This window comes from Acomys russatus, chromosome 14 (assembly GCF_903995435.1).
Source record: "Acomys russatus chromosome 14, mAcoRus1.1, whole genome shotgun sequence".
Lineage (NCBI taxonomy): Eukaryota > Metazoa > Chordata > Mammalia > Rodentia > Muridae > Acomys > Acomys russatus.
Genome location: NC_067150.1, coordinates 16,331,108 through 16,342,211, shown reverse-complemented (window position 1 = coordinate 16,342,211; position 11,104 = coordinate 16,331,108). Strand labels below are relative to the sequence as shown.

General features: G+C 52.4%; 1 protein-coding gene across 1 annotated transcript; it reads left to right on the top strand.

Annotated features, from left to right (window-relative positions):
• The first annotated feature begins 6,119 nt into the window (after nucleotides 1-6,119).
• Nucleotides 6,120-10,724, top strand: Epor (erythropoietin receptor). Its single transcript, XM_051156060.1, has 8 exons — nucleotides 6,120-6,282; nucleotides 7,242-7,374; nucleotides 7,736-7,911; nucleotides 7,998-8,155; nucleotides 8,811-8,964; nucleotides 9,056-9,143; nucleotides 9,847-9,934; nucleotides 10,033-10,724. The coding sequence occupies exons 1-8, from the start codon at nucleotides 6,168-6,170 to the stop codon at nucleotides 10,642-10,644; spliced, it is 1,524 nt and encodes a 507-aa protein (XP_051012017.1). The 5' UTR covers nucleotides 6,120-6,167; the 3' UTR covers nucleotides 10,645-10,724.
• The last annotated feature ends 380 nt before the right edge of the window (nucleotides 10,725-11,104 follow it).

Here is an 11,104-nt window from a genome sequence, read left to right as displayed (position 1 = left end):
TGGACCCCACCTCTCTGACTCCCTGGGTACTTGATCATTGTTCCAGAAAGCATGGATGTGTGAGAAGACCATAAATTAGGAAAAGTCAAGAGCCCTAAGAGCTGGGAGCTTAGCTCAGGTAGCAGAGCGCTTACCCAGCATGCCCTCCTCCCCCAAATAAAAAGCCTAAGGGGTTTTGGACTATAGGATGTAGTTCAGATGGCCATCAGGGACCCAGCACCGAGTATTCCCATGGTGGCACATGCCATAGTCCCGGAGCTTGCTTGGGAGGTGGAATCAGGTGGGTTAGGCCACATAATGAGTTCGAGGCAAACCTGGGCTATATGGTGAAACCCCATTCTAAAAGAAAACAAACAAAAACTCCTAAGAAGAAGTCAGAAAGATAAGCAGAGCTCGGGGTTTTCTCCCTCCCAAGTTTAGGAGGCACTATCCGGCTTTTCTGTCATGAGGGAAGACGTGGGAGCAGGAAAGGAGTTAGTCACCTCTCGCAAATCCCGGCAGTGAGAAACGGGGGAGGTGGGGATATGCCCGTCACTCCAGCACTGGGGAGGCAGAGGCAGGAGGGTCTTGAGTTCAAAGTCATTTCCAGCTGTGCTGTGAGTTCCAGACCAGGGCCGCATCATTCCCTGTCTGTGGGGGGGGGGGGGGGGGGGGTGGGGGATGATAAGAGACACCGCATAGACGATGTGAGCTCAGGCAGCCTTGATAGTAACAGCCGCCGCCACCACTGCATGCTGCCTCCTGAGCTTCGGTTTTGAAGGGGACTATGATGCAGCTTCTGCATCTGACCAACTTCTTTCCATTTCTTTTTTTTTTTTTAATTGTTTTTTTTTAATTAGTTTATTCTTGTTACATCTCAATGTTTATCCCATCCCTTGTATCCTCCCATCCCTCCCCCCCCTTCTTTCCATTTCAAGGGGCCTGCACAGTGGCTTGGAGGGCAAGTGTTTGTTCTGCAAGCATCGAGGACCTCACTTCAGAGGCCCGGCACCCATATAGAGAACAAGGCATAGTGGGGTGCACCCATAATCCCACCTCCAGGAGGTGGAGAGAGACAGACCCCAGTGTTGAGCCACTAGGATGGCTCAGTGGCTAAATGTGTCACCAGGCGAGTCTGGAGACCCCAGCTCAGCCCCCAGGATCCACGTAAAGGTGGAAGAAGAAAACTGACTCCACAAGACTCTCCTTTGACCTATGTGTGTGCACCAAGACGTGTGCACTCAACACAGATCTTTTTTTTTTTTTTTTTTTTTTTTTTTTTTTTTTTTCGAGACAGGGTTTCTCTGTGTAGCCTTGGCCATCATGGACTCGCTTTGTAGACCAGGCTGGCCTCGAACTCACAGCGATCCGCCTGCCTCTGCCTCCCAAGTGCTGGGATTAAAGGCATGCGCCACCACGCCCGGCCCCCAACACAGATCTTATATATACACACAAAATAGTAACATGTACATATTTCCAAAAGTAAGACGGAGAATGGTTGACACCTGACGTCACCCTCTGGCCTCCATGCAAGTCTGCAAGAGTGAGCACACACACACATACGTAATGCTCACACATGCACATAATGCACACACACAAATCCTTAAGTAGGCACATGCCAAAAAGAAATATCTCCAGCCCCACCCTTACTATTCTTTGAGACAGGATCTCTCCCTTAACTGGGTCCTCAAGGCTTGCACAGCAGACACTTTGCCCACTGAGCCATGTCCTCACCTACTGTTTTCTATTTGTTTGGTTTTGTTGTTGTTTGGGGTTTGGTCTTTAGGGGTTTTGTTGTTGTTGTTGTTGTTTTTTCTCTCTTTTTTCTTTTTGGTTTTGTTGTTTGGGGTTTTTTTTTTGGGGGGGTGAGTTGTTGGTTTTTTTGAGACATGGTTTCTCCATGTAACAGCCCTAGCTGTCCTGGATGCGCTTTGTAGACCAGGCTGGCCTCAAACTCACAGAGATCCACCTGCCTGTGCCTCCTGAGTGCTGAGATTAAAGGTGTGTGCCGCCACTGCCCTGCTCTGTTGTTGTTTTTTAGTCAAAATCTCATTTAGGCCAGAGGTGGCCCCAAACTGGCTATGTAGCCTAGGAAGCCCTCCTGATCTACTTCTCAAGTGCTGGGATTACAAGCCCCTGCCTGTTCTCCAGGCTTTGAAGGTTCACGCCTCACAGGGCAGCAGCAGCAGCCTCACCCCTCAGCACGGCAGGAAACAGTGCCTCTCTCCCCCATTTGCTCCAGCTGAAGTCCCAGCGTGGGCTCCACTGGGTGACCCTGGCCCACAGCTGAACCAGTCACCGTTCAGCTGATTGGCCAGGTCCAGGTTCTTCCGCTGATTGGCCAGGTCCAGGTTCTGCCCCCAACCTTGGATCTGGCAGGAAAACTTCAGAGAAACCGGCAGAGAGTTTGGGAGGAAAACATGCATTCAAGGTGAATCTGAGCGCTATTGGGAGGAAGAGAGAGAATTCTGGTGAATGGGGGGTAGGGGGGTAGGGGAGCCATTTCTGTTGCTCTGAACACTGTCTCAACGGCATGTATGGAAGGCCCGCGTGTTGTGTGGCGGGGAAGAGAAGCATCATGTACGGTCTGGTAGACCAATTACAGTGTGGGCCGTGCTTTTTTTTTCCCCCTTTTTCTTGAGACAGGCTTTCTCGTTTGGTCTGGACCCTCTTTGTAGACCAGGCTGGCCTCGAACTCAGAGGACTACTGTTTCTGTCTCCCCAAGTGCTGGGAATACAGATGTGTACCACTGCCACCCATCTATGTCATGATTTTTAGCATTTTTAAATTTTATATTTTCTTGAGGAGGGGAGGGAGAAAGCATATGCCGCCACAGGACACGCATGGAAGTCAGAGGACAACTTTCAGGAGCCCACCTGCGCCTTCTGCCATGTGAGTCGTGAGGCTGCCTGCAAGACCCTTTACCCACTGAGGCACCTCACTGCCTTTACCCCATGCTGTTACACTGCTAATATTTTATTGTGAAGGTTTCTTTTCTTATTTTTTGATTGTTTGTTTGTTTTGAGACCGGGTGTCTCTGTGTAGCTCTGCCTGTCCTGAAACTCACAGAGATCCACCTGTGCCTTCTGGGCGCTGGGATTAAAGGTGTGAGCTGCCACGCCCAGCTGTGTTTTAAATTACTTATATATTTGTGTCTATTTTTTTTGTTTTTCTGTTTTTTGAAACAGAGTCTTTCTGTGTTAGCCTTGGCTGTCCTGGACTCGCTTTGTAGACCAGGCTGGCCTCGAACTCACAGTGATCGCTTGCCTCTGTGGGATTAAAGGCATGCGCCACCACGCCTGGCTTTTTTGTGTCTATTTTATATTCAACGGTAGAACTGGGGTTACAGACAAGTTGTGGGTGACCAAATGGGTGCTGGAAATCAAACCTGGGTCCTTTACAAGGGTAGTCAGTGCTCTTAACTGCCGAGCCATCTCTCTAGCCCACGGTTTTTTGTTTTTTGTTTTTTGTTTTTTCTTTCACAAATATTAGCTCCTTCCGACCGTTTGGGTGTGTAGCACCATCCTACTTGAACTAGCTCTTGCGAGTGTCCCCCCATACCCATTTCCAGATGGGCCTGGTGGCACATGCCTGTCATCACAGCTTAGGGTGCCAGAAGAGCAGAGATAGGAAAGTCGCTGGGATTGTGAGCCTTTGATACATAACCAAGGTGTCTCCAAAAGGGATGTTTTCTTTTCTTTGTTTTTTTAGATTATATGAAGTTTATTAAATGAGCATGGGGAAAGGAGGGGAGGGGGGTACCTGAGAGAAAGAAGAAGAGAGGAAGAAAGAGAAGAGAGCTCTTTTTTGGTTCTTGGAAACAGGGGTTCTCTGTGGAGCCCTGGCTGTCCTGGACTCACATTGTAGACTAGGCTGATCTCGAACTCACAGCGATCCCCCTGCCTCTGCCTCCTGAGTGCTGGGATTAAAGGTGTGCACCACCACACCTGGCTTGAGGAATTTTTAAAGGCATATACAAACACCCTAAAACCCTGTTTCTTGAGGAAGAAAGTTGTACTGATATCTGTCTTTTGTTGTCGTTTTATGTGCTTGAGAGTGTTACTTGTATCTGTGTAGGTGTACTCCATGTTTGCAGTGCCCAGTGAGGGCTAGAAGAGGGTATTGAATCCCCTGAACTTGGAGTTACAGATAGTTGTGAGCCACCATGTGGGTGCTAGGAATTGAACCCAGGTCCTCTGGAAAAGCAGCCATTACTCTTAACCACTGAACCATCTTTCTGGCACCTCTTTTTTGTGGGGGGGGGGCTTTCAAGACAGGGATTCTTGTGTAGCCTTGGATGTCCTGGACTCCCTTTGTAGACCAGGCTGGCCTTGAACCCACAACGATTAATGATTTCTTTATTCTTATTTTATGTGCATTGGTGTTTCGCCTGCATGTATGTCTGTGTGAGGGGGTGAGATCCCCTGGAATTCGAGTTACACGCAGTTGTGAGCTGCCATGTGGGTGCTGAGAATTGAACTTGGTCCCCCGGAAGAACAGCCACTGCTCTTAACCACTGAGCCATCTCTCTAGCCCCAAAGGCCACATCTCTTAATTCTTCCTAAACAGTCCACCAACTGCGAACCAAACACTCAAAGACATGAACCTATAGAAGCCATTCTCATCCAACGACTGAGCTACAATGTAGATGTACATGTATGTATTATGTACATATGTATCTATTATCTATCTGTCCATGTGCATATGTATGCATGCATGTATGTAAAAACATATCCACACATGTATCCTTGTGTGTTTGTATATATCATATATGTGTCTATGTATCCATGCATGTATCTACCCATGTATGTACATATGCATGTATGCACCCACCTATGTCTCTATTTTGGTGGTGCTGGGGATAAATCCACCCACTTGCCTAATAGGGCTTTCCACCTGCTAGGCAAGTGCTGCACCCTATTAATTTTTTTTTTTTTTTTTAATGTACAGGAAGCTGGGTATGGTGGCACAGGTCTGTGATCCCAGCACTTAGGAGCTCCAGACAGGAGGATTGCCATGATTCCAAGACTGTCTGGGCTATTTAGTGACATCCTTTGTCAAAACAAAACAAGGGGCTGGAGAGATGGCTTAGCGGTTAAGGGCACGGGCTGGTCTTCCAGAGGTCCTGAGTTCAATTCCCAGCATCCATATGGTGGCTCACAATCCTGCATGAGATCTGGTGCCCTCTTCTGGCCTGCAAGTGTACATGTATATAGAGCGCTCATCTACATAAAATAAACAAATGACTCTTTAAAATCAAAACAAAACCAACACTGGGCTATAGCTCAGTTGGCTGAGCACTTGCTCAGCATGTTTGAGGGCCCAAGTTACGTTCCCAGCACCACACAGACTGGGTATGGTGGCGCAAACCCAGGAAGTAGAGGCAGAAAGACCACAGGTCCAAGACATCCTCAGATCACCCAAGACCATCCGGCTCACTGTAGAGCGAATTTGAGTCAGGGCTGGTGAGATGGCTCAGTAGGTGAAAGGACAGTTCGGCCAATCCTGAAGAGCTAAGCTCAACTACCAGGAACCCACATGGTGGGAAAGCTGACTCCCAAAGTTGCCCCGTGCCCTCCATATGTGCCCTGCTGCCCACTACACACAATTAATAATTTTAAAAGTCACACATGATATCTCATATTCCCAAATCCTTGCAATTCACAAACAGAAAACACCATAGCACGTGTTTGTCACACTCCCACACCCAGTGGCTAGTTAGTTGTCTTTAGGATTCTTATAGCAGCACAGCTTCCACTGTAGCCTGCTGGCTGCACAGCAGGCTGGAGTCACAGCCACCCTGATTAGAGGTGAAGTCAGGTAAGTCACCCGTCCATGACCACATAAGCAAACCCACCTGAAACAAAACCCTGCTCTCTGCCCCACCCCCTACAGTGGTTTAGGCAGTGGCTGTGCCCAAAAGGGCCCCTGTTCCCTTGGAGGCCTGTACTTATCTGTCCCCAGACTGCTTGCTGGCCCCACCCCTTGGAGGGAGCTACGGCTTGGAAGCTCCTGGTCAGCTGTGTCCTGCAGCTGCTGCTGACCCAGCTGTGGACTGAGGGAAAGGGGAAAGAGGAAAGGGAAGGGGTGTGTGTGCGTACGTGTGCGTGCGTGTGCGTGTGCGTGTGTGTAAGGGGGAGACACGGAGGGGCTGGAGCCCTGGGCTTCCTAAAGCTGGAGCTGCATCATGGACCACCTCAGAGTGCCCCTCTGGCCTCCTGTGGGCCCCCTCTGGCTCCTACTTGCTGGGGCAGCCTGGGCACCCTCACCCAGCCTCCCGGACCCAAAGTTTGAGAGCAAAGGTAAGAGCTACACCTCTGTAAGTCTTTGAAGGGAAGGAGAATGCTAGTGCCTGAATTCCCACTGTACATCGTCTGAACCTCCAGAGGGGATCCTAGCAGCCAAACTGGTGTCTGAACTTGGTGAGGCACGGAGCGAGGCCCAGAGCAGAAGGCTTAGAAGGGCTTAAGATTGTTTGTTTGTTTGTTTGTTTGTTTGAAATAGGATCTCACTAAGCATACCAGGGGGGCCTTGAACTACTAGGACTAGAGGCTTGTGTCACTATGCCTGTACTGTTTATTTGAGGCAGGGTCCATGTAACCAAGGCTGCTCTCTAACTCACTATGTAACTGAGCTTGGTTTGACCTCCTGATCCTCCACTTCTTAGTTGCTGGGATAACAGGCATGAGACAATACATTGGGCTCTGTTTTGTGTTCTGGGGGAGTCTGGGACATGCCTGGGACACGGCAGCAAGCTAGTACTAGGTCCGAGATCCTGGGAGAGGTGATCAAGCTCACAGTGACCCTGTGAAGTGGGACAGGTAGTGGGAGACCGGGACCGGTTGTAAACAGTTTGGCGGGCGGATAGTGCTAGCTCCCTTTTACTGCACGCTAGGAGGAGGAAGGGGGCGGGGGACACGGTTGGCGCTATCGAGGGGCAGCTGGGTGCCTGCGGGGACAGATAGGAGGTCGAGGCTTCTGCACACACACCCGCTAGGGCGGGGCCAGCACCGCTCAACTTGATGGGTGAGTGGGCGTGCTCACGGGGGTGGAACAAGGCAGGCAGGGTCGCTGCTCTTGGGAGTTCTAGAGGCGCCACTTTTGCAAGACCCCACGAAGGCTCTCTTGGAGAAGAGGGCGGGGCACTAACATTATCGGGTCTTCACAGGCGACCGGAGGGAGGGTAAGGGGACTGTGGAAGAAGGGCCTCGACTTCCCTGATTCCACCCCCTTCCCTCGCCATGGCCACCCCCTTCCATAGCGGCCCTGCTGGCATCCCGGGCCTCCGAAGAACTTCTGTGCTTCACGCAGCGCTTGGAAGACTTGGTGTGTTTCTGGGAGGAAGCGGCGAGTTCCGGGACGGGCTTCAACTACAGCTTCTCTTACCAGCTTGAGTGAGCCTCCCCCACCCCCCACCCCCAGGACCAGGCGGCCTTAGGCGGGGGTGGGTGCAGCAGAGCTTCCTGGATGTCACAGGCCGGAATGTCTCCCTCAGCCTGGAAACAGGGTTAAGGGTGGAAAGCTCTGGGGTGAAGTGGGAGGGGGTGGGTGAGTGGTATGGATGTCGCCCCCTGGTGGAATTCCTCTCCATCAATCGACTCAGGTGTCATGTTGGAGTTAGGGCACTCCAATGGCTCTGCTAGTCAAAATGCTCTGGTTCCAGGATCTGAGCAAAAGAAATCGGAAAGTCTCCAGTCACCTCCTGCCCTCCCTACTTGTTTAACCTTTTCTTCCCGGCTCCCCCGGTTTGCACAGGGGTGAGTCACGAAAGTCATGTCGCCTGCACCAGGCGCCCACCATCCGCGGCTCGGTGCGGTTTTGGTGTTCACTGCCGACTGCAGACACGTCGAGCTTCGTGCCGCTGGAGCTGCAGGTGACGGCGGCCTCCGGGTCCCCTCGCTACCACCGCATCATCCATATCAATGAAGTAGGTAGGTGAGGGGGCATGGGAGCGACATCGGTCGGGGTGGGGACGGGATTGGGTCCCCGCCTACCCGACCCTCTTCACTTTCTGCAGTGCTCCTGGACGCCCCCGCGGGGCTGCTGGCGCGCCCGGCAGAGGAGGGCAGCCACGTGGTACTGCGCTGGCTGCCACCTCCTGGGGCACCTATGACCACCCACATCCGCTACGAGGTGGACGTGTCGACAGGCAATCGGGCAGGGGGGACACAAAGGGTGAGCCCGAGGGGACAGCCCTGCATTCCAATCTCTCTGAGTCCTGACCCAAAGCCCCACCGCTTCAGGTCTCTCTCCCAGTGCCCACCATCCCATCGCTAGTTTTTAATTGCTCTTTCCTGACATTTAGACATTTTAAAAAATTATTTGTCGGGGGGGGGGGTTTGCACACTCGCCTCTGTGCACTTACTTGTAGAGGTCAACGGACAACTTTCATGAGCCTTCTCCTTAAGCCACTTGGGCCCACTGAGGCTCATTAGGCCCGTACCATTGGCGCTGACGGTAGCCCCCGGCCCCCCAACCCCCACTTTGCTCTGTTGCCTCTGAGCACCCATCAGTCCCTCTCACAACCTGGTACCTATTCTCAGACCTCATGGAGGCACTCTCTGTGAGTGCTGCCTCTGCCTTTATGTGGCTCAGGGCCAGTTCCTGACTTTGGGGGCAGGAGGGGCGGGGTTCCTCCCTCTGGCCTTGAACCAAGAGTGAGCCTTACCAGTTGATACTTGAGCCTTGAGGGCCCCCTTCCCCCCCCCCCCATCCCCCAGTACCCTTCCCATGGTTAGAGTGATGACTACATGCCTCCCTGCAAGCTCCCAGAGCCTCTTCTCACTCGGTGTTAGCTGGTTAGCAGTCTCCTGGCTCCACCCGCCCCTAGGTGGAGGTCCTGGAAGGACGCACTGAATGTATACTGAGCAACCTGCGGGGCGGGACGCGCTACACCTTCGCTGTTCGAGCGCGCATGGCCGAGCCGAGCTTCAGCGGATTCTGGAGCGCCTGGTCTGAGCCCGCGTCGCTGCTGACCGCTAGCGGTGAGGCCCCAGTTCCTGGGGGGTGGGTGGGTGGAGGAGGAGCTGGGTCAAAGACCCGGCAAACCTCTCTGACTTCTTTCCTGCCCCCCAGACCTGGACCCTCTCATCCTGACCCTGTCTCTCATCCTTGTCCTCATCTCGCTGTTGCTGGCAGTGCTGGCCCTGCTGTCCCACCGCCGGTGAGCCCCCTACCTGAGCTCTAACTTAGACTGTTCCCTGGGACCTCCCTCTCTAGGGAAAGCAAGGCTCAGAGAGAGCACTTGCCCAGAGCTACACAGCGTGGTCGGTGCTAGAATTGCATGTCACACCACACACCTAGACTTGAACTTCAGCTCGTGGGCACTTTGCCCTGGGTGTTTTTTGGCTCCTTCCTGCATTCCTTTGTGGGTTCCATTTCCCAATGTCGTCAACTTTGTCAAATGAACCAGAAAGTCTAATGGAAAAGCTTTAAGCCAGTGGCTTTAATGATCTGACCAGCCATGCTGACATTTTTTTATGATCCCCCAGTACACTCAGAGCTTTGCCCTTCCTGCTTTTCTGTAAGGACATATCCTGTTTGCCTCTCGTGGCCCCTGTTTATTTACTTCTTTGGAAACACACACACACACACACACACACACACACACACACACACACACACAAAACTTTGGTGGTTCTGGGGAAACCCTCCCCCCATAGAAAGGAATCCAATGAAGGCAGCATACACTGAACTCCTATGCATCCTTCAAAACTACCCCAATTACCCTTTTAGGGCCTGGTTGATGCCTCCTCCACAGGCTGTTTCCCATCCTGTCGTCACTGTGGTGGGGAGTCTGAGAGGGCACGGATAAGTGTCTAGTGAGTGTCACACACCCAAGGACTTATTTCTACCCATTTCAACAGGGCTCTGCAGCAGAAGATCTGGCCTGGCATCCCAAACCCAGAGAGGGAGTTCGAGGGTCTCTTCACCACCCACAAGGGTAACTTCCAGGTAGGTGTCCTGTTTGTCCTCTCTGCTCCTGCGGCTTCGCGCTGCCACATGCTGAAGCCTGGGCCTCTGAGCTGAACTGGCGGGTGCTCTCTTTCCAGCTGTGGCTGCTGCAGCAGGACAGCTGTCTCTGGTGGAGCCCAAGCAGCTCCTTCCCCGAGGACCCACCTGCCCACCTAGAAGTTCTCTCAGAGCGTCCTTGGGGAGTGACACAGGCTGGGCATGCAGAGGCCAATGAGGAAGGACCCTTACTGGAGCCAGTGGGCAGCGAGCATGCCCAGGACACCTACCTGGTACTGGATGAGTGGTTGCTGCCCCGGAGCCCAGGCAGTGAGAACCTCTCAAGATCTGGGGACAGTGTGGACCCGGTGACTATGGATGAAGGTTCAGAAACATCTTCCTGCCCCTCTGACTTGGCCTCAAAGCCCAGGCCAGAGGGAACCTCACCTTCCAGCTTTGAGTACACCATCCTGGACCCCAGCTCTCAGCTCCTGTGTCCTCGGGCACTGCCTCCTGAGCCACCTCCCACCCCACCTCACCTGAAGTACCTGTATCTTGTGGTGTCCGATTCGGGTATCTCAACAGATTACAGTTCAGGGGGTTCCCAGGGAGTCCGCGGGGACTCGTCTGATGGCCCCTACTCTCACCCCTATGAAAATAGCCTTGTTCCAGGCCCAGAACCTCTGCACCGTAGCTACGTGGCCTGCTCCTAGGACTCCAGCCTGCAGCATGCAGATCCCAAGCCCACGACTTCTTGAACGGGATAGGTAAGGCCATTAAAGTCATGGCCGACCTCGGCACCCTGCCCAGGAACTGGCAGACATGTTAAGATGGATAGGTATCTGTCTGTATATAGAAATACATATGTATCCATTTTTCTATCATGGCAGTCTTACTGCGTGCATATGTATGATGTGAGTGTGGGTGCATGTATGCTTTAATTCATGTATACAAGCTGGTTCTCTCCTCTCACCTTGAAGCAGAGTGCCTTGGTCCTGCCACACTTCCTGTTCCAGGCTGTCTGTCTGTGTGTGTTTCTGGTTGTCTTTCTTGTCTGCCTCTCATCTTGCCTTTGGATTGCTGCAAAGACTGCAGACTGTACCACAACCAGTTTTTTTGTTTGTTTGTTTTGTTTTCTGTTCTGTTGTTTTCACGTAACTCGTGTCCTTAGGT